Raw genomic sequence first — 25,038 nt, forward strand, 5'->3', positions numbered from 1 at the left:
AAGAATAAAGTAGGGGGGATCTCACTCCCCAACTTCAAGCTCTACTACAAAGCCATAGTAATCAAGACAATTTGGTACTGGCACAAGAACAGAGCCACAGACCAGTGGAACAGATTAGAGACCCCAGAAATTAACCCAAACATATATGGTCAATTAATATTTGATAAAGGAGCCATGGACATACAATGGCAAAATGACAGTCTCTTCAACAGATGGTGCTGGCAAAACTGGACAGCTACATGTAGGAGAATGAAACTGGACCATTGTCTAACCCCATATACAAAGGTAAACTCAAAATGGATCAAAGACCTGAATGTAAGTCATGAAACCATTAAACTCTTGGAAAAAAACATAGGCAAAAACCTCTTAGACATAAACATGAGTGATCTCTTCTTGAACATATCTCCCCGAGCAAGGAAAACAACAGCAAAAATAAGCAAGTGGGACTACATTAAGCTGAAAAGCTTCTGTACAGCGAAAGACACCATCAATAGAACAAAAAGGAACCCTACAGTATGGGAGAATATATTTGTAAATGACAGATCTGATAAAGGCTTGACGTCCAGAATATATAAAGAGCTCACACGCCTCAACAAACAAAAAACAAATAATCCAATTAAAAAATGGGCAGAGGAACTGAACAGACAGTTCTCCAAAAAAGAAATACAGATGGCCAAGAGACACATGAAAAGATGCTCCACATCGCTAATTATCAGAGAAATGCAAATTAAAACTACAATGAGGTATCACCTCACACCAGTAAGGATAGCTGCCATCCAAAAGACAAACAACAACAAATGTTGGCGAGGCTGCGGAGAAAGGGGAACCCTCCTACACTGCTGGTGGGAATGTAAATTAGTTCAACCATTGTGGAAAGCAGTATGGAGGTGCATCAAAATGCTCAAAACAGACCTACCATTTGACCCAGGAATTCCACTCCTAGGAATTTACCCTAAGAACGCAGCGATCAAGTTTGAGAAAGACAAATGTACTCCTATGTTTATCGCAGCACTATTTACAATAGCCAAGAATTGGAAGCAACCTAAATGTCCATCGGTAGATGAATGGATAAAGAAGATGTGGTACATATACACAATGGAATACTACTCAGCCATAAGAAGTGGAAAAATCCAACCATTTGCAGCAACATGGATGGAGCTGGAGAGTATTATGCTCAGTGAAATAAGCCAAGCGGAGAAAGAGAAATACCAAATGATTTCACTCATCTGAGGAGTATAGGAACAAAGGAAAAGCTGAAGGAACAAAACAGCAGTGGAATTACAGAACCCAAAAATGGACTAACAGGTACCAAAGGGAAAGGAACTGGGGAGGATGGGTGGGCAGGGAGGGATAAGGGGGGGGAAGAAGAAGGGGGGTATTAAGATCAGCATGCATGGGGTGGGAGGGAGAAAGGGGAGGGTGGGCTGCACAACACAGAGAGGACAAGTAGCGACTCTACAACATTTTGCTAAGCTGATGGACAGTAACCGTAATGTGGTTGTTAGGGGGGACCTGATATAGGGGAGAGCATAGTAAACATAGTATTCTTCATGTAAGTGTAGATTAAAAATTAAAAAAAAAAAAAAAAAAAAAAAGAAAGAAAGAAAGAAAGAAAGAAAAGGGGGATTACTCCTTAACAGGATAAAACTATTGGTAAATCAAAGATCAACACATGCTTTAAATATCCTTAATGTTGATCACTTAAAGGGTGTCAGATGATCAGCTATGGAGGTACTCTTTTCTGATAATATTCCTTTCTCTTAATATAAAAAAAAAAAAAAAAAAAAGCAGTTACTGTGTGCTGACCTCCAATGAGTTCTGCACAGTGGTATAGAGGGCATGTCAAAGTGTGGGCAAAGGGTCTGTTTGTTTCTATGCAGAAGATCAAGGCCTAGCTTGGATACCCAGAAAATGAACTAAGATACGATATGAGGAGGAGCTTCCGGCATCAGCACTCTCTGGAGGACTCGTGCCGGGGGATGATCATCAAAAAGCTTCCACAGGGATCCGGACGATGCTGCGGTTGTGGCTGCATCCAGCCCACCGTCTCCTGGACTTGCCATAAGAAGGAGGAGGGAGATGTCTAGGCTGGCATGTGCATACAGTGAGACAACGAATTTGACCGTATCTGTACTGTTGGAACTCAACCAGGAGTTGGGAGGGGTGCAAGTTGTAGCACTCCAAAATCTCATGACTATAGACTATCTATGGTTAAAAGAACATATGGGATGTGAACAGATCCCAGAAATGGGCTGCTTTAATTTGTCTGATGGTTCAAGTACAGTTGGACAATATCCATCATATCATAGATAAACTTTCACAAATGCCTAGGGTGCCTAAATGGTTTTCTTGGATTCACTGGAGATGGATGGTAATTATAGATTTGCTTTGTTTATGTCACCGTATTCCTAATATGTTAATATGTGAGTGCAAATTAGTTAGTAGTTTAAAACCTATACATGCTTAAGGTACTCTACAAGAAGATATGTCAAAGAAATAATCAACCCTCCCATGTTTTCTTCCATATGCTACCTCTATAGCTTTCCTTCTTCCTTCCTAATTACAACCCTTCAATAGAATTTGTGCCTCATATCGAATTTACCGAGTATCATAATTCCTCCAGGTGGTAAAGATACCTCGAGACAAGTGCTGGGCATAGAAGCCACAGGGCATAAATCTGCAAAGAAGTAAAAAGCTAACCTTTGCAAACAATATGGCCTCTCTCTCACTTACCAACTTTACATTTCCCTGTATGGCCCCGGAAGATGACTGGTTAGCCAGAGACGGGTAAGATTCCTCAAGGGAGGAACAACCTAAGACAGGCACAGTCGCAGGGGGCCATCAGGTGAGAATTTGGGGATCAACAGAGGTGAGGCTCAGAACCTCACCCCCCCTGCTTTGAGAGAAATCTTCTGCATCCGTGGATGTCTTGCTGCCCTTGTCTAGCCTGGATTAATACTTAGTCCATAGGCACACACCTCATCATCTGATCATCTACATTTGCCTTCTTACAGCACTAAACTATGTTTTCTACCTTTATCTTGCATCTACCTACCACTTCAGCATTTTATTAAAAATAAAAATAATAATAATAATAGGAGAAATGTGGGATCAACATATAAATCAAGTACAAAAATCAAACGAATATTCATATTTGACCTGATTGTTTATAGGTCATATTGCATGATCAAAACCGAAAGTTTCTGTGATGAATGCCCTTGTACTGTTCACCATGTAAGAATTTATTCACTATGTAAGAATTCGTTCACCATGTAAGAACTTGTTCGTTATGCTTCAGAAGAGTGGAGACTGACGAGAATTAGGCTTGAGATGGATTAATGATTGTACATTGAGCGTTGACCCCCCTATACTGAATTTTATTGTTGTTAACAACCATTTGATCAATAAATATGAGAGATGCCCTCTTAAAAAAAAAAAAAAAAAAGAAAAAGAAAGACTGCCATTTACAACAACATGGATGGACCTAGACGGTATTATGCTGAATAAAATAAGCCAAGCAAAGAAAGATATATGCCATACGACTTCACTTACATGTGGAATCTGAAAACAAAACAAAACAAAATTAACAAAACAGCAGAAGACTCATAGACACTGAGAAGTGACTGGTGGTTATTGTGGGGGAGGGGTTGGGAGTCAGTGAGTCGGGTGGGTGAGGGGATACGAAGGTACAAAAATCTCAGTCAAAATATAAGCTGATCATGGGGAGAGAATGGAGAATATACAGCATGGAGAATATAGTCAATGGTTCTCTAATATCTTCCTATGTTGACAGACAATGCACTAGTTGTGGTGAAGACTTAACGTGATAACTGTTGAATCACTGTGATGTATACTTAAAATCAATATAATATTGGATATCAACTATACTTCAATAAAAAAACACTTAAAAAAAATCAATGAAATCCACTATTTTAATAGACCTAAAAAAGAAGTTATAATTTCAAGAGATGTAAAAAAAGCTTTGAACACAATCAATGCTTATTCATAATAAACCCTCTCAGCAAACTATTTCCGAAAGGAAATGATCCAAAGTTATATCCTGCTAAATGGTCAAAGACTTAATTAAGGCTTTCTTTTCCTCCAAGGTCGCGGCAAAGATGTCTCCCATCAAAATTTTTATTGAACATTTTTTTACTGGAGGTTCTAGCCAGAGAGACAAGAAAGGAAATAAACAGCTTCCACACTGGAAAGGAAAAAAGTAAAACTAGTTTTATTAACAGATGTCATGATATCTATGTAGAAAATCCTGAGAAAGCTATATAAAAAGCTAATATAATTAATAAGTAATGTAAGATAGTGTAATACAGGGTAAATATAATCAAATGTATGTCTATGTGCTAGTAATGAACAACTGAAATAAAAAATTTAAAAACAACAGCATCAAAAAACATAAAATATTTAGGGATAAACTTAAAAAATCTGTGATAATTGAACTCTAAAATTTACAAAGCACAGTTGAAAGAAATTTTAAAATATCTAAATAAATGCCGATATATAACATACTTGTGAATTAGAAGACTAAAATTTGTTGTCTTCAAATTGGTCTACAAATTCAATGCAATTCCACTCAAAATACCAAAAAAATTCTCTACAAAAATTGACAAGCTTTTCCTGAAGTTTCTATGAAAGCACAAAGGAACCAGAATAACCAAAACAATTTTGAAAAAGAACACAGTTGGAGGAAAAAACATTAACTAATTTCAAGATTTACTATAAAGATACTATAATGAAGCCACTGCAGCATTTGCAAAAAGAGAAATATACAGATTAATGAAATGGAATAGAGACCAAATAAATAGATGACATATTTATGGTCAATCAACTGATCTTTTTGACAAACATGCTAAGGTAATTCAATGTAAAAAGAATTAATCTTTTCAACAAATGATTGTAGAACAACTGTACAGGCAAATGCCAAAAAAATGATCCTTTACCTACCCATACTATAAACAAAAATTAACTCAAAATAATCATATACCTAAATATAAGAGCTCCACCTACAAAATTTCTAGAAGTAAAGAAAGAAGATCTTTGTATTCTTGAGTTAAACATTTCTCAGGACACAAAAAATATGAAGCAGAATAGGAAAAAATAGATTAAATGGACTTAATCAGAATTAAAAACATGTGCTCTTCAAAAGACACTACTAAAAAAATGCAAATGCAAACAAACTGTTAGAAAAGAACTGCAAAATATATATGATTAATACTTGCATCCAGAGTATATTAAAAAACTCTTACTGCTAATTTAAAAAAAAACAGCCAACCAATAAACAACCCAAGAAAGCTGAACAAGAATTTGAACAGATACTTCAAAGAAAATACAATGACAAATAAGCAAATGAAAAGTGTAGCCTCTTTGGAAAACAGCTGGGTAGTTTGTTGTAAAGTTAAACATACACTTACCATACAACCCAACAATCCTACTCCTGGGCATTTACCCAAGAATAGAAGACATTTACACATAAAGACGTGTATTCAAATATTATAGCAGCTTTACTCATAATAACAAAAAAGTGTAAACAATCCAAATATCCATCAGTTGGTGAATGGATATACCTACTGTGGTATACCCATACACTAGGATACTATTCAGTGATTAAAAAGCAATAAACTAACAATATATATTACTAAATAATGTGGATGAATTTCAAAAGTAAAATAAGCTAGTCACAAAAAGCTACTTACATATGATTCATTTACAGGAATTTCCAGAAATGGCAAAAAACTCTAGAGACAGAGAACAGTTGAGGGTTGCCAGGAGCCAGCGGTGATGGAAATGTTGTATATATGACTGTGATACAGTTACATGATTGTATATATTTGTCAAAATTCACTGAATTATACAGTTAAATGGGTGAATTTTATTGTGTATAAATTATACTTTAATAAAGGTATTAAAAAAATTTTTAACCTAGGAATGCAAATCCACAAAGGCATTTCTCTCCCTCTTATTTAATAAGTGTTTCAGAAGATGTTTTAACCAGAACACTACATGTAGCTAAATAACCCTAATCAAATACTTACTCAGGTACTAACAATGTAGGAAAGTAAAAGTAAACATATTCTAAATGTTTGAAGTCATTCATATTACAGATTTTTTAAAAGACACATACTTCTCAATTCCCTTTGGATATTTCCTGTCTTCCTAAACCCATCCTGTCTTGTATTTTTCAACACAGCTGACCCTTGAGCAACAAGGGTTTGGACAGTGGGTGTCCACTTACACACATATTTTTTTCATAAATATATTGGAAAATTTTTTGGAGATTTGTAAATATCTGAAAAAAACATTTCTTCCTCTAGCTTACTTTATTATAAGAATACATTATATAATACATGTAACATAAAACATGTATGTTAATCAACTGTATATGTTATCAGTAAAGCTTCCAGTCAAAAGAAGGCTATTAGTAGCTAAGTTTTGGGGGAGTTACAAATTATACTCGGTTTTTTGACTGGATGGGAGATCAGCACTCATAACTACCATGTTGTTCAAGGGTCAGCTGTATAACTATTGAGTTGGAGAAATCAATTAGCAATTAAAAGAAACCACTGTTTTCAATTCTGAAATTATAAACCAAAATTAATTTAAGATATTCTGTTATTTGTTTTAACAAAAAAAGGTTCTAAAGATAAGGAAAACAAATAATGACCTACCTAGCTACATGCCATCATGAATGACCTGTTAGTTTTAAAACACTCCAAAATAGTAATAACTAGAAATATTTGACAAGCAGAAAAAAACTAAAAAGTTTACTCAAGATGTCTCAAGTGTGTCAGCTTCCATTTATTATCTAGAACATAGGCCATGCTTAGAAGCTGAAAAGTAATTATATCTGTTCCTTGCGACATCGACTTTTAGATACTCTACCTTTCCTGGGGATGGAGGAGAAGGACTAGCACACGGACTTGGGTAACTACTGCTGTCTGTAGATTTCACAGAATATTGATCTGATCGGTCATCAGTGCTTCGTTTAGGATGTAAAATTCCTCTATCTTTGCACTTCTGAGGTAGGTGTATGGCTGGGGATGGAGATTTCATCAATACTCTTGAGTGAGAAAGAAGAAGCAAATATCAGTTATAAATAAGTTCATAATCAAAGCAGATGCCATTTCAAACCAAAGTTCCAATGACAGTATGATTTACAAAATATTATTTAAAAAGAGTATTTCAATAGCCAAAGCAATCCTGAGAAGGAAGAATAAAGCAGGGGGGATCTCGCTTCCCAACTTCAAGCTCTACTACAAAGCCACAGTAATAAAGACAATTTGGTACTGACACAGAACAGACCCACAGACCAGTGGCACAGAATAGAGAGTCCAGATATTAACCCAAACATATATGGTCAATTAATATACGATAAAGGAGCCATGGATATACAATGGGGAAATGACAGCCTCTTCAACAAGTGGTGTTGGCAAAACTGGACAGATACATGTAAGAGAATGAAACTGGATCACTGTCTAACCCCATACACAAAAGTAAATTAGAAATGGATCAAATATCTGAATGTAAGTCATGAAACCATAAAACTCTTAGAAAAAAACATAGGCAAAAATCTCTTGGACATAAACATGAGCAACTTCTTCATGAACATATCCCCCTGGGCAAGGGAAACAAAAGCAAAGATGAACAAGTGGGACTATATCAAGCTGAAAAGCTTCTGTACAGCAAAGGACATCATCAATAGAACAAAAAAACATTCTACAGTATGGGAGAATATATTCATAAATGACAGATCCGATAAAGGCTTGACATCCAAAATACATAAGGATCTCACGCACTTCAACAAACAAAAGTCAATAATCCAATTAAAAAATGGGCAGAGGATCTGAACAGACAGTTCTCCAAAGAAGAAATTCAGATGGCCAACAGACACATGAAAAGATGTTCCACATCACTAATCATCAGAGAAATGCAAATTAAAACCACAATGAGATATCACCTCACACCAGTTAGGATGGTCACCATCCAAAAGACAAACAACAGATGTTGGTGAGGATGTGGAGAAAGGGGAACCCTCCTACACTGCTGGTGGGAATGTAAATTAGTTCAACCAGTGTGGAAAGCAGTATGGAGTTTCCTCAAAAAGCTCAAAATAGAAATACCATTTGACCCAAGAATTCCACTCCGAGGAATTTACCCTAATAATGCAGGAGCCCAGTTGAAAAAAGACATATGCACCCCTATGTTTATCACAGCACTATTTACAATAGCCAAGAAATGGAAGCAACCTAAGTGTCCACCAGTAGATGAATGGATAAAGAAGATGTGGTACATATACACAATGGAATATTAGTCAGCCATAAGAAAACAAATCCTACCATTTGCAACAACATGGATGGAGCTAGAGGGTATTATGCTCAGTGAAATAAGCCAGGCGAAAAAAGACAAGTATCAAATGATTTCACTCATCTGTGGAGTATAAGAACAAAGCAAAAACTGAAGGAACAAAATAGCAGCAGACTCACAGAACCCAAGAATGGACTAACAGTTACCAAAGGGAAAGGGACTGGGGAGGATGGTTGGGAAGGGACAAGGGGGGAGAGGGGGCATTACGATTAGCAGACATAATGTAGGGGGTGGGGGGCACGGGGAGGGCTGTACAACACAGAGAAGACAAGTAGTGATTCTACAGCATCTCATGACGCTGATGGACAGTGACTGTAATGGGGTATGTGGTGGGGACTTGATGATGGGGGGAGTCTAGTAACCATAGTGTCGCTCATGTAATTGTAGATTAATGATACCAAAAAAATAAAAATAAAAATAATGATAGTAATAAGAAAAAAAGGGGGAGAGGGGATTTCATTCTCTATTACAAAGTTAAGAAACAGCTGGACTATTAAGATACACTCACAAAAACAGTAGACAAAAATACATTTAAAACAACCTAAAAAGTCTTCACTTAATATTAACAAATACTCAAGTACTACTTCCCTTATAAAACTCTAACTTCTTTTATGGTAGTATCAGAGAGGTCTTTCACAATTATATTTATATTGATATTTAATGTCTTTTAATGTTATACAAATTATTTAAGCCCATACATCTATGAGAATGGCCCTAACTAGAATATCATCTGTTCCACTTTTGCTCCACTTTCATACAATACCTTAGTACCAAGTAAAATAGATTTTAAAAAGCATACCAAAAATTACAGTATAATGGAATTTTTATACTCTTGAGTGAGAAAGTCGAAAGAAGATATCGGACTACAGTCAAGAGAGAATATTTCTTGAATAGTACTAAATTTATAAATAACTAGGTATGAAATTCCTGACAAGTCTCTTAACTTATCTGAGCTTTAATTTCCTTACCTGTTAAATAAAAGGATCATACAAGATAAACTGTATGATTTCTCTAAAATTCTATGAATAAATGCAGCAAAGACAGCAGTCAGGAATTTTATAATTTTTTAAAAAGTGTATGTCTGTGGAACAACCAGACATTTGAAACAGACAAAAAAAGAATTTAGTACTTGCTAAAGTCATGCACTATAAAGATCAGAGCACAACCTTTATAACATTCTTGCCAAAATATGGGATCTAATCAAGCCCTTAGGGCTAACTCCAGTCTACATGAAATTTATATGGTATAGAAATAAATAATGACAGGAAGAAACAGAGAAAAATCCAGAATTTGGTATATCTCACATTACTACTGACCTAGTTTTTCCAAAGAGTTAACAGAGGAACTGCTCTAGATCACAAGAGACTCAAGAAACATGACACCCTAAAACAATGCTTGAGTCCTCCTGGGATACTAATTCAAATAAATCTATAGTTTGAGAATTGGAGAAATGATCATTTTATTGGAATTGATAACTGGATTTTCATTATGTATAAAAAAATGCCTCTATTTTTAAGAGATGCATAGTTAAGTATGGAAGGGTAAAATGCCATGACATAAAGAATTTATTTTGAAATATGTTAAAAAACAAAGCAAGAGAAAAAAGAAAATTGGGGTAGTTACATCAAGTATGTGAAAATCTTGGTAACTGTTGAATGTGGAATATGGAGTTCATTATAGAATATCATTTATTTTGTTGTGTTTAAGAGTAATTATAATATATAAGTTCAAAATCAAAAAATATAATAAGTATTCAATGATTCATAAGCTTCCATAGAATCTTAAAATTATAATTACTCTGTCTTCAAGACAAGTTAAAATAGCTTGTCCCCACAATCCAGTTCTCTTTCAATAAATCTTAAATCCAGGATAATTTTTTACAAATGAAATAAAATAGCAAAAATCTAAAGATATTATTAAAAATATATGTAACGAATGAACATCTGAATCATTAACAACTTGATAAAAAGTGTAAAACATAACTTTTGAGGGTCTTTTTTCCCTTGTGAATTGAAGTTCAACGAATTATCTAGTTACAACCTTTCAAATTCCATCATTCTTACCCTGATACCTAATTGACCTGAAAATCAGATGGCAAAACTTAATGAAGATTAAACGTATTAAAACTAAAATGGTATTTTCAGTAGAACTAATGTCTACTTTTGCGGTTTTGCGATTATTTTTACTCAGAGCTCTATTCTAGCTTCTCTCTCTCATACTTGACTTCCTCTGAAAATATCACTCAGGTAGAAATAAATTATTCCCATAAACCCTTCCACCTAAATTTTCATTTAAGAATAAAGAGTTCTGATATAGAACTCAGTTATATCTCCTTTTTCTAACATAAAATATTTATTTGTCCTCTGCCATCAAATTATTTAGAAAATAAGAAAAAAACATTGGTTTGATTTCAGGATAGAACATGGGCTATTTCTATTATTTTAATAGTTTCTTAAACTATTTTTAAATAGTTTCAATAAAATGCTTTTATTAAAAGATATTATCTATCCTTATCTTGCCATCCTAGAGTGAAAACTCTAAATTTTTGCAAGTAATCACATAAAAAAAAGTAACTTCTCCCTCCAAAAATAAATCTTCCTAAGAGTCCTCATTCTATTCCTCACCAAGATACATCAAGTCCAGGTCTTACCTATTAAAACTACCAAAAGTCTGAAAGTAGATGAAATTCTGTATCTTACTGTTCAACAGGTAAGAGAATGAAGAGCACCAGGCTGCAACTTGTAAGAAAATGAAAATGGCTGATCCTAGTATCACAGATGAACAACTGAATTTATAAGATAATCAATGGCTAAAGGATAACAAATGTTACTTTAATTCTTATTTCCTTCTGTATTTCCAAATTTATTAAATATGTATTACTGTTACAAATGGAAAATGAAGCTTTTATTCTCTAAGCATGTGTCTGTACGTGTGTGAGAATATATGCACATACATACACATAAATATGTGTTTATACACACACACATATACATATAGTCTCATAAATCCAACAAAACAAGGGTTTTTTTATAGACAGGTCTAGAAATAACACTACCATAGCACTTTCTGAGGTACTTTCACATTCTAAATAATCATTGTTCAAGTAAGCTTTTAGAACAATCTTTTCAAAAGATGGGAAGCATTTAAGTAGAACTTAGACTATTCTTTCATTCAGCAGGGTCTACATCAGGAAGGTTCAGGCTCATAGAGTATGAGGTTTTTCTTGGCAACTGGCTATTCCTAACATGTAATAACTGAAGAACCTGAAAGCCAATATGTATTATTACTCCTCTTTAACTGAAGTCTGAATGGATGAAGCCTTTATGCATCATTCAAATATGCAAAATCTGATCAAAAGATAGTACTAAAGCCCCATCTACTCTTTAAAAAACAATAAGCATCTCATATCTTTTATGTTTCTATTGTTTCTATTTTCAGTCTTTTAACAATGAAATCATATTCTTACTATACAGACTTTCTACCAACATTGCCAAAACCAGCATCACAGGCAAAAATGTTGTCTGTTATCAATTATAAGAGGGTTAAAAAAATTTCTGATAGAAACTCAAATTTGATTCTAACAAATGTTTTTACAACAAGATATAATTCTGAATTATGGCCAATGATTCATTATAACTACTATTATATTACCAAAATGTATCTTTGGATACATAATTCAATACAAGAGCTATTATTAATAATCATATAATAAATATAATAAACAAAAATGTCACATCTAATTGTTATGTTAGAAACAATCAAAGTATTTGATTAAACTGTAACAATTTTGTCACAACAGTAAATTCATTTACCTATTTATGATATGTCTCCCCTCAATAAAATATAAATTCTAAAGGAAGAGATCTTATCTGTTTTATACATTGATATATCCCTCACACCAAGAATAAGCATTCAAAGTGTCTGAATGGAAGAAATGAATGAATGAATGATTTTCCTGTAGGGATTAGTCAGTGCCTTTGACACCTAGGTCACACTTGTGGAGAGGTTGCTCTTTTAAGTGGCCACAGCTGGCACTTCTTGGTGTAGGGTATCTGAGAAAAATGTCACTTGCCATGTTAACTAAAATACATAAGAAAAAAGTTGCTACCTTTTTAACAAAGCATAAATTTGTGAATTCTTAAAATTAAACATTTTGAGTTTTTCCTGATAGAAAGTTTCCCTATTATATAACTCACAAATACCAGTACCTTGAACTCCTTTATATTACCTTAATACTAATAAGAATTATGTTTCAAAAATAAAAAACTCTTCCCATTTTATTGTAACCTTTGTGTGTCTTAGATTATAAGAAATATTAGAAATAATTTTTAAATATAGGAAAAACACATTCTATGATAAATAACTCATTTTTCTGGAGGAAATGTCTCATTCTGATAAAATATTACAAATTTACCTTTCAGCAGTAGCAGACTCCTCAGAAAATTCAGCATCTGCTGAACTTTTCCTACTATTATTCGGCCTCCAGGATGATGTCAAAGGAAGTTCTTCTGAAGACATAGGCCTTGGCCTTTGACCAATCCCAGATGGTTGTTGTAAACCTGCAGACTGTTCTTCAGTGCTTAAAACAGCTATAATTGCTCTTATGATAGCTTCATCAACTTGAGTCCACGGTTTAGATGGAGCTTTTATTCGGCGTAAAAATAAGCTGTGCCACTTCTGTCTGAGCTGCAGCAATAAACTAGCTACCTGTAATAAAATAGTTTCCTCAGTTCAAATACATACAACCAAATTGTTTATCACACTTGCAAGACACCTATTTATTCAGGTCTGCAATTGTTTGTGAAGAATGCATTTTACATTTTATGTAATTTACTACTAATTTCATTCTTTCTGTTGCATGAATGAAATAGAATTTATTTACCATATTTGTGGTCCAAGAGACATAATAGGAAATGGTAAAGTATAATAAATAGACACAGTAAACAAAATATGATAGAGTGCAATTAATACTAGAAAAGTAAGAGCAGGATAAATTTTAAAAAATAAATTTAGCTCCATTCACACTTTATTTCAGTGCCTGTAGAACATTCAAGTGATAATGTCCAGAAGGCAGCTAGAATCATAGGCCCAGAGAAAGGTATAAGCTAGAGATATAGATAGACTTGAGAAACATCAATGAATAAATGGTTACTAAATTTACACAGAGGTGAGACCCCTAGCAATTGTGAAGGGATAGTGAGAAGAGCAAAGCACAGCACAGAGTACCTGAGAATGTCTAACTCTTAAGGAACAAACACATACAGAAGAGTCAGTGAAGGAACCTAAGAAGGAATGACCTCTCTAGAAAAAAGAATCAGCAAAGACTAATGTCACAGTGACAAAGAAGTAAGAAGTAAAGATGGAAAAGGGGGAAGGGCATAATTACAAAAAGAAGGTTATGGACAATAGTGCAAATATGAGAGAAGAGTCAGATGTATCAAAGAAGGAAGGCTGGTTTTGACAACATACAAGACAATGTTGACCAGTAAGCACAGTTTTAGGGAAGTGAAAGGCTGGTGAAAATGGAAGTGAGACTATAGGTTGATGTGATGAATGAATGGATAATACAGAACCAAACCTAAACAGTGTCAACTATTGACAACTTAGCTACCCTAAAAAAAAAAGGCTATAGAATGGTCTTTAAAAGTAGAAGTGGAATGAAGGGAAGGCTCCATCAAGAAAATTTTCAATTTGTAAAAGAAACATTCATCTTTCCCAATTCAGAGATAGATGAAAAGAGAAAACAAAATACAGAATGAACTCATATCTTTCTCTTAAAGACAGAGTTATGCAAAATAAAAGGAGTTCTGTGTACCCAGTACTCAGTATTTTCTTATATACACAGAAATATTCAAATATTACATACTTAAATACTGAGCCACACCTAGTTCTTCAAATCCTCTCTTGGAATAAACCTCAAAATAAGAGAATGTATGCAAGCCCTATGAAAACTGAAAAAGAAGCTGTATATTCTTAAGAGTTCAAAATTTTTTAAATAATTTTCATCCTACTGTGTATCAATTCATATTAATTGAATGGAATAATTTATCACACTACTAAAAAGCAACTTACCTCAGGCTCTAGTTTGAAATTGAGCCACTCATCGAGTTTCAAAGCCGCCAAATTAGCAGTAGTTGTGTCTTCCATTTCACTGTCACTACTGTCATTGGGAATACCAGCCGCTATTCAAACATAGATGGAAAGGAAAAAAATTTCACTTTTGCCATCCTTTATTGTAGCAAAAAAAAAAGGAGAAACTACACATTTAAATACATCTTAGAGAAACAGTGTAAAACCCAAAGAAAAACAGAAGAAATAGTAAGGAAAAAAAACTGATATATTAGATAGGAAAAACTGGTAGTAGATAAAACTATAATTAAGTTCCTTGAAAAGACTAATATGCAACCGTCTGGCAAATTTAATAAAAGAAGAGCAATACACAAATGTATCCACAAAATCAGAACCAAAAATAAGATTATAAAAATCAATACAAAAAGTTTTAAGTTAAAAAATATATAGTATGCATGATTACAGAAATTAGAAACCTTCAAAGAAATTTATTATTTTCTACAAAACAAATAAGAAATTACTAAAACTGAAAGAACAATAAAAAAAAACTAATTAAGGAAGAAATTAAAGATGTCCTTAAAGAACACCAAGAAAGAAATCCAAAATACCAAGTCCCAAACTTTCAAGGACTTGATCAATGGCCAATTCCATTAATGAGAAATCTGAACCTAACGCTAAAACCTGACAAAACCTAAAGATAACTAAATATGCACAGGCAAACACCACACAAACCCTATAACGCAGCCTCACTAATGAACATAACAATTTTAAATAAAATCTACCAAAATCTTCAGTGTTTCAGTAAATTCCCCTTAGTCCAAGGAAGGCTTATTCTTGGAACAAAATGACAGTTCCATAAGAAAACAGATACACCCTATCACTAGGCTAAACAAATTCTGATTATATTAGCAAATGCTCAAAAGCTATTTAATAAATTCAACACATTTTAAAAACATTAAAATAGAACAAGCCTGTCTTGATTTAATATAAGTGCTTGTATTAAAACAAAAATTACCAATATAAGCAATGATGCAACTTAAGAATTTAAAACTTTAAAATTCAACAAGACAAAGTAGACAAGTAACAGTTCTCCAAGGTCATAAAAAAGAAGCAAAAGGTAATCAAAGACCTGAATGTAAGACATGAAACCATAAAACTCTTAGAAGAAAATACAGGCAAAAATCTCTTGAATATAAACATGAGCAACTTTTTCCTGAACGCATCTCCTCGGGCAGGGGAAACAAAATAAAAAATGAACACATGGGACTACATCATGCTAAAAAGCTTCTGTACAGCAAAGGGACACCATCAGCAGAACAAAAAGGCATCCTACAGTGTGGGAGAATATATTTGTAAATGACATGTCCCACAAGGGGTTAATACCCAAAATATATAAAGAACTCACAGGCCTCAACACCCAAAAAGCAAATAACCCTATTAAAAAATGGGCAGAGGATATGAACAGACACTTCTCCAAAGAAGAAATTCAGATGGCCAACAAGCACATGAAAAGATGCTTCACATTGCTAATCATCAGCAAAATGCAAATTAAAACCACAATGAGATATCACCTCACACCAATTAGGATGGTCAACATTGAAAACACTAGGAACAACAAATGCTGGTGAGGATGTGGAGAAAGGGGAACCCTCCTACACTACCAGTGGGGATCTAAACTAGTTCAACCATTGTGGAAAGCAATATGGAGGTTCCTCAAAAAACTCAAAATAGAAACACCATTTGACCCAGGAATTCCACTCCTAGGAATTTACCCTAAGAGTGCAGGATCCCAGTTTCAAAAAGACATATACACCCCTATGTTTACTGCAGCACTATTCCCACTAGCCAAGAAATGGAAGCAACCTAAGTGTCCATCAGTAGATGAATGGATAAAGAAGATGTGGTACATATACACGATGGAATATTATTCACCCATAAGAAGAAAACAACTCCTAACATTTGCAACAGCATGGATGGAGCTAGAGGGTATTATGCTCAGTGAAATAAGTGAGGCAGAGAAAGACAAGTACCAAATGATTTCACTCATCTGTGGAGCATAAGAACAAAGCAAAAACTGAAGGAACAAAACAGCAGCAGAATCACAGAACCCAAGAATGGACTAACCCAAGAAAGGGACTGGGGAGGATGGGTGGGAAGGGAGGGATAAGGGGAATAAGGGGTATTACGATTAGTACACATAATGTGGGGGGGGGGGCACGGGGAAGGCAGTATAGCACAGAGAAGACAAGAGAAGACAAGTAGTGACTCTAAGGCATCTTACCACGCTGATGGACAGTGATGACTGTAATGAGGTATGTGGTGGGGACTTGATAATGGAGGGAATCTAGTAACCACAATGTTGCCCATGTGATTTTATATGAATGATACCAAAATAAAAATAATAAAATCAATAAAAGAGTTCTGAGAGAACTCCTTTGTCATTCCACCATGTGAAGTTACAAGACAGCCTTATGTGAACTAGGAAGCAGGCTCTAACGAGACACAGACCCTGCTGACACCCTAATCTTGGACCTCCAGCCTCCAGAACTGAGAAATAAATTTGTGGTTTACAAGCCACCCAAGTGTGGTATTTTGTTAGAGCAGTTCAAATCGAGTAATAAGACATGAAGGGAATTGTCCTAAGTGAAAAAATCTAATCTCAAAAGGTTAGATACTATATGATTTCATTTATATAATATTTTTGGAGTGACAGATTATAGAGATTAAGAATAGATTAGTGGTTTTCAGAAATAGTATGTAGAGGAAAGGAGGTGAATATGGCTACAAAAGGGTAGCACATGGGAGCTTTTTCATGGAGTTATCTATATCTTGATTGTTATGATGGCCACATAAATCTACAAGTGTGATGAAATACACAGAACTAAATACACACAAACACACAAAAGAGTGTATATAAACCTGGTGAAATCTGAATAATGCTAGTAGATTACACCAATGTACATTCCTAGTTGTGATATTACAGAATAGTTATGTAAGGTGTTATTGTGAGAAACTGGGTAAAGAGCATGGGATATCTCTTTGTGTTACTTCTTACAACTACATGTAAACTGACAATTATCTCATAATAAAACATTTTTTAAAATCATTAAAAATAAATAAATAAAAGGTATACATTTTGGTAACAGATTAAAATACTATCACCTGAAGGTGATAGCTTAATAAAGCAGTTAAGTAAATAAAATATACTGTCTATAGTAGTGTTCCTATTAAGCAATATAAGAAGTAAAATGACACAAAGAGAACCCCTTTACTATAATAAATCAAGAACAAAAAAATCTTGAGACTCTTAACAATATAGACAATTTTTATAAAAGTTACCAAAAAATGAAGATACTAATAAAGTTAACAGAAGGTATAGTTGCATAGAAGAATATACTAAATTTCCTGGAAGCAAACATTAAATTAAAACCACAAAAGAATTGCTGGTTGCAGAAAGGATTACAAAAAGATGCCTACTGAATATTCAATAGGTAAAAAATAGGTAAGATTATCAAAGAATAGCTTAAGTTACAGGTACATTCTCTACTACCAGATACTAGGAATTATTAAAAGACAAAACTACTAAACAAGATGGTACAATATGAAAGCTTAAATTTACAGGAATAGAGTATAAACAAAGTTTTTAGTGCCAAATGTAATTACATAATGATTAAAGGATCAATTCAAAAAGAGGATATGGCTGTAAATCTCTATGCAACCAACCCAGAAGTGCCTAAGTATATAGAGCAAATATTAGCAGACATAGAGGGAGAAATTGGGAGTATTACAATAATAGTAGGGCACTTTAACATGCCACTTATATCAGTAGATAGATGATACAAACAGAAAATGAATAAGGAAATAGTGGTCTGAAATGACATTAGACCAGATGGACTTTATAGTAAATATATACATATGTATAGATGGAATATATATATTCCATCCAAAAATTGCAGGATACACATTCTTTTCAAGTGCACATGAAACATTCTTCAGGATAGATCACATTAGGTCACAAAACAAGTCTCAATAAATTTAAGTAGACTGAAATCATATCAAACATTTTTTCTGACCACAACAATATCAAACTAGAAATCAATTACAAGAACACTGGGAAAAAACACAAACTTGTGGAGGTTAAACAACATGCTACTGAACAACTAAAGAAATCAAATATCTTGAAATAAATGAAAATGGAAACATTATGCTCCAAAGCCTATGGGACACAGCACAAGTTCTGAGAGAATTTTATAGCTATATAGGCCTACCTCAAGAGAAGAAAATCTCAAGTAAACAACCTAACCTTACATCTCAAGGAATTAGAAAAAGACTGAATAAGCAAAGCCCAAAGTCACTAGAAGGAAGAAAATAATAAAGGTCAGAGCAAATAGAAATGAAATAAAAACTAAAAAATAATTTAAAATATCAATGAACCTAACAGTTGGTTCTTTGAAAAGATAAGCAAAATTGACTAATCTTTAGCCAGACTAATTGAGACAGAGAGAAAGAGAGAGAGGGCCCAAATAGATAAATCAGAAGTGAAAGAGCAGTTATAACTGACACCATAGAAATACAAAGGAAAGACTACTTTGAACAATTATACATTAACAAGTTGGACAACCTAGAAGAAATGGATAAATTCCGAGAAACATACAATCTTCTAAGACTGTATGGGGAAGAAATAGGAAATCTGAACAGACTGATTACTAATAATGAAATTGAATCAGTAACCAAAAAACTCCCAACAAACAAAAGTCCAGGACAAGGTAGTTTCATGGGTGAATTCTACTAAATATTTTTAACAGAGTTAATACCCATCCCTCTCAAACTATTTCAAAATATTGAAGAGGAAGGAATGCTGCTAAACTCATTATACAAAGCCAGCATAGCATTGCCCTGCTACCAAAATCAGACAAAGATACTACAAAAACAAAGAATTGCAGGCCAATATCCCTGATGAGCATAGGTGCAAAATTCCTCAACAAAATATTAGCAAGCCAAATTCAAAAACACATTAAAAAGATCCATGAACAAGCAGGATTTATTCAAGGGATACAAGGAAGCTCAATATCTGCAAATTAATAAACATGATACACCACATTAACAAAATAAGGTTAAAAATAATATGATCATATTCATAGATGCAGTAAAAGCATGCTACAAAATTCAACACACATTCATGATAAAAACTCAACAAAGTGGGTACAGAGGGAACATATCTCAATATAATAAATATCATATATGACAAACACACAGCTATCATACTCAGTGTTTAAAGCTAAAAGCTTTTCCCCTAAGATCAATAATAAGAGAAGGATGCCCACTCTCACAATTTTTTCAACATACATTGGAAGTCTTAGCTATAGCAATCAGACAAGAAAAAAAATGGTAAGGAAGAAGAAAAACTGTCACTATTTGCAGATGACATGATACTATATATATATATACACACACTATATATACAAAACCCTAAAGATTCCACCAAAAAAACTATTAGAACTAATAAATGAATTCAGTAACATTGCAAAATACCAAGTTAATATACAGAAATCTGTTGTATTTCTATATACTAGTAACAAATTGTCAGAAAGAAATTAAGAAAACAATTCCATCCACAATTGTATCAAAAAGAATAAGATACCTAGGAATAAATTTAACCAAGAATGTGAAAGATGTGTACTCTGAAACTATGACATTGATAAAAGAAATTGAAAACAATGCAAATAAATGGAAAGAGATACATGCTGACGGATGAGAAGAATGAATGTTGTCAAAATGTCCGCAATACCCAAAACAACCTATGGATTCAGTTCAATCTCTATCAAAATACCAATGGCATTTTTCACACACCTGTAACAAATAATCCTAAAATTTATATGGAACCACAGAAGAACAGCTAGAGCAATCTTGAAAAAGAACAAAACTGGAGGTATCACACTCCCTGACTTCAAGCTATACCACAAAGCTATGATAATCAAGACAGTATAGTACTGGCACAAACACAACACATAGATCAAAGTAACAGGACAGCCCAGAAATAAACCTATGCTTATATAGTCATTTAACCTATGACAAAGGAGGCAAGAATACATATAGTGAAAAAAGTCCTCTCCCAAAATAAACAGTGGTGGGAAAACTGGGAAGCTACATGCAAAAGAATGTAATTGGACCACTTTCTTATATATTATATACAAAAATAAACTCAAAATGGATTAAAGACTTAAATGTAAGACCTGAAACCATAAAACTCCTAAAAGAAAAAATGGGCAGTAAAATCTGACATCAGTCCAGCAATAATTTTTTAGATTTGTCTCCTCAAGTAAAGGCAACAAAAGTAAAAATAAACAAAGGGACTTCATCAAACTAAAAAGCTTTGCACAGAGAAAGAAACTATCAACAAAATAAAAAGGCAACCTCCTAAATGGGAGAATATATTTGCAAATGTGATGTGATATCTGATATGAATATCCAAAATATATAAAGGTCTCATACAACTCAGTAGCAAAAAAAAATCCAATTAAAAAATGGGAAGAGGATCTGAATAGATGTTTTTCCAAAGAAAACACACATACAAGTGGCTAATAGGTACAAGATGCTCAACATCACTGATCATCAGGGAAATAAATGCAAATAAAAACCACAATGAGATATCACCTCACTTGTCAGAATGGCTATTATCAAAGAAACAAAAAATAACAATTGTTGCCAAGAATGTGAAGAAAAGGGAACCCTCATGGACTGTTGGTGGGAATATAAATTCGTGTAGCCAGTATAGAAAATAGCATGGAGGACTCCTAAAAAAAATAAAAATACAACTACTATAAAGTCCAGCAATTCCACTTATGCGTATTTATCCAAAAACACTAATTTGAAAAAATATATACAACCCTATGTTCATAGTAGCATTATTTACAATAGCCAAGATATGGAAGCAACCTAACTGTCTATCACAGATGAATGGATAAATAAAACGTACACACACACACAAAAAAATAACATAAAAAAGAATGAAATCTTGCCATTTGAACAACATGGGTAGACCTAGAGGGTATTATGCTAAGTGAAATAAGTCAGACAGAGAAAGACAAATACCATATGATTTCACTAATATGTGGAATGTAAAAAACGAACAAAACAAACAGACTTATAAACACAGAGAACAAACTGGTGGCTGCCAAAGAGGAGGGGTGTTGACAAATGAGCAAAATAGGTGAGGGGAATTAAAAGGTACAAACTTTCAATTATAAAATAAATAAGCCCCCAGAATGTTAAGTACAGCCTGATTATAGTCAATCACTCTGGAGGCAGATGGCAACTAGACTTATCACAGCAGTCATTTTGTAATGTATGTAAATGCTGAATCAAAACTAATATAATATTGTATGCCAACTATTCTTCAATAAAGAAAAAAACAGAATTATTCAGCAAGCTGCCATAATCAAAAACCTGAGAGTTAATTCAATCCAGCAGTACCAGCACCTCCAAAATAATGTTGAATCTATTTCTCTTCATAACAGCTTGCAACTATTACAGTTCTGAGCCATCATTATCTATTGTAAGACTACTGCAAAAGCTTCCTACTTGCCTTCTGTTTTCTATTCTTGCTCCTTCACTAATCCTTTCTCATAACCAAACTGATCTTTTTGAAGATAAATCACATCATGTCACCACTACCTTACTTAAAACCCCTTGATGTCTTCCCTTGCACTTTCCATGGCTTACAAGTCCATGTCTTTCTTCCAACCTTATCACATCCCACATTCCCCTTGATTATAATGTTCCCAGTTACATAACCCCTTTGTGTCAGCTCCTAGATCATTTCCTAGTGCAGAATCTTGGCCCTTGACAGCTGCTTCTACCTAGAGCTTATTTCTGCATCTTCACATGGTTGGCTGCTTCTCATATTTTAGGTCTCAGCTTAAATTACATCTCCTTAGAGAAACTTGCCTAGAGTCCCTTCCTAAAGTAGGTCATCCCTAAGGCAGTCGTCGCTATTTCTTTCATAGTACCATGCAGATTATTTATGTTTTGGCTGTCTGTATACTCCCTCTGTGTAAATTCCTGAGGACAGAAACACCTTGTCCATCTTGCTTTGTTATAGCCTCAGTCTTTGCACAATACCTGACACATAGTAGTTGCCCAATAAATTCTTGAACCACTGAGTAGCAAAAAATTGGAAACAATCAAGATGTCCAACTATAAAGGAACATTTTAAATGCATTATGCGCATTATGCCAGTTTAATGTGATAGAATATTTTGCAACCATTAAAATACTAGTTTTTTAATATTCTGTTCAATGAAAATAACAATGTAAAATAACAGTATGAGAAAATAAATTCTGTAAACATTAAAAATATAAGTGCACAAGGATAATGGAATTATTACCACTTCCTTTAAATATTTACCTTTGTTATGTTAAACTATCATTAAACTCAAGGGGAAGAGAAAAACTTCCTATCAGCAAGATTAATAAAAAATGCATAAATCAATATCAAGCTAACTTAAGAATCAATTTCAAAAGAGTGGAATGCTTTAGTATTTTGTTATTAGTCTTGATATATCAAAAGGGAACTGCTACATAAATTTTTGTCCTTTCAAAATCTATTAGGTTTAGAGCTTTAGCAAGAAGAAAAAATTTCATTTCAAGAAGATTTTTACCTCGAAAGGATGAAGGTTCCTGAAGAGCATTACTCGCCAACCTAGCTGGTCCACCAAATACCAAGACAGTAACAGGTGTCACTGCCGAACAACATCGAATATTAGCTATTCTGTGGGCTCTGGTCATTTCATCATAAATAAGCCAATCTGTAGGTAGTGCCTGAATTGCTGCAGCTTGACCATTGGCTGGAGGAATCTATTAGAAAAATAAATCAAAAAGTTGCTTACTGTATTTATCACATAATTTCCTGGCAATACTTACAAAATATAGAAAGTCCCTCAATGAAATAGGTGATGTATAGTAGTACCCAAGCAAAAAATTAAAGCAAGTTATTGCTTAAGTAGTTTGTATAAAAGTCCTCATAGCACATCAACTCTTCCAACACCAAGATTTGATCAAAATTTTGTTTCAATGTTAAATTATATATATAACTAATTAATTTCTTAAAACAGGTTGGTATTTGGAGCATTTTTCATTAATCTTCAACTATCTAAATGATATTAGTTTCATCACAAGGCCTAAGAGCTTTAAAAATGTTTTACCTTTTTGTACTGAGGCTGACTGAGTACTGAAGTGGGATGAAACCGTACTTTCTTCTCCTTTGGCCCTGTCAATACTACATTATCTCTGTCCACGTGGATTAAATTAGGATACATGCCTGCAACCAATGCAGCTTTAACAACAGCCCAGTTCTCAGAATTTGTGTTAACATCTCGAATGTTACCACCACCTCGTGCTCTAACAAAACCTACAAGAGAGGAAAAAATACACACCAACCTTTTCTATTTGTACAAAATATATTTTGAAACATAGTGTTTTTTACAAAAAAACATACAACTCCTAAGTATATGTTCAAATTCCACAATAATTAATAAAATCTCCTCTGTTAAATTCAAAATATAGAAGCAATGTTCTAAGAAAGTTTAGGTTTGCTCAGGCTAAAATAAGTAGAAGATTCATTAGGAACTTCAGGACTTCTTAAAAACTACACAGTCATATTAAGTTCTTCATAGGGCTTTAAAGCAGCTTTAAAGCTATAAAGCTGCTTCAGAAACATACTAAAATCATAGCTGAAAAACTATTTGACTGGTATATGTAACATTTTGCTCATAATAAACATGAACTGTGGAGGTGAAGTCAAGTAAATATGCAGTATTCTTGCTAGAATTTCAAAAGTCCTCCTATATTTCCCCATATTTGAGACTACTCTTAAATGCTCTGGTTCATTCCTTATATGACTTTGGCACTTCAGCTAACTCATGAATCCATATTCTGGTACTCTTCTGCTATTTTTTTCAGTGTACTAAGCTACTCAAAAAGAAATTCAAAGCAAAAATTCTAAAATGAAATAGCAACACTGGCATCCTCTCTAAATATAAATAAATAAAGTGCCTTCAAGTGATTAATATTTTTTTAATGTCCCAAATATAGTAATTTCTATTTCATAGAGCTAAATAATTGTTTATTAATGTGATAAAATATAACAACTATGATATCTAAATTGATCTTTGCCAACAAACACATAACTTGCTCATTGGCAAGAGTATCAAAACATATTCATATATTTCTCAACTTCAGCTTTTACAATATCATTTTTTTTAATCAACAAACAAAAATTCAAGTCACACAGAAGTCTACAAAAGTGTTCATGGATGTAAGACATAAAGCAATATGAAAATGTCATAAAATAAGATGGCATCAGTTAATACTAGAAACACTATGAGGTATGGGCAGGGTACTCTAGGTGGTTTTAATAGGTTTTTTTGAGGAAAAACTTCACCTGATGCTCTAAGTTGACCAAGCAAGTGAGTTCTCATGCCTATGATTATTTCCATGGTAGCTTGTGAAAGAAAGTTCTTTTCACAAAAGGCTCGCTCCCATCCATCACTTCGTGCTTTCTGCCATGCCTATAAAAATATAAATAACAAGATAT

At 33.7% G+C, this 25,038-nt stretch overlaps 1 protein-coding gene across 3 annotated transcripts in view; it reads right to left on the minus strand.

Moving 5' to 3' along the window:
- The window catches only part of YTHDC2 (YTH N6-methyladenosine RNA binding protein C2), a 132,354-nt gene that overhangs the window by 14,888 nt on the left and 92,428 nt on the right, over positions 1-25,038 (minus strand). For 2 of the 3 annotated variants that reach the window (XM_073221099.1, XM_037017222.2), the window contains 6 exons: positions 24,886-25,012; positions 23,648-23,853; positions 23,105-23,300; positions 14,449-14,558; positions 12,791-13,083; positions 6,895-7,072 (listed from right to left, as the gene is read on the minus strand). In XM_073221099.1, coding sequence (XP_073077200.1) covers positions 6,895-7,072; positions 12,791-13,083; positions 14,449-14,558; positions 23,105-23,300; positions 23,648-23,853; positions 24,886-25,012 — 1,110 coding nt within the window. The remainder of the gene's footprint in view (positions 1-6,894; positions 7,073-12,790; positions 13,084-14,448; positions 14,559-23,104; positions 23,301-23,647; positions 23,854-24,885; positions 25,013-25,038) is intronic. The other variant, XR_012124829.1, reaches the window with a different exon arrangement.

This window comes from Manis javanica, chromosome 14, assembly GCF_040802235.1.
Source record: "Manis javanica isolate MJ-LG chromosome 14, MJ_LKY, whole genome shotgun sequence".
Taxonomy (NCBI): Eukaryota; Metazoa; Chordata; class Mammalia; order Pholidota; family Manidae; genus Manis; species Manis javanica.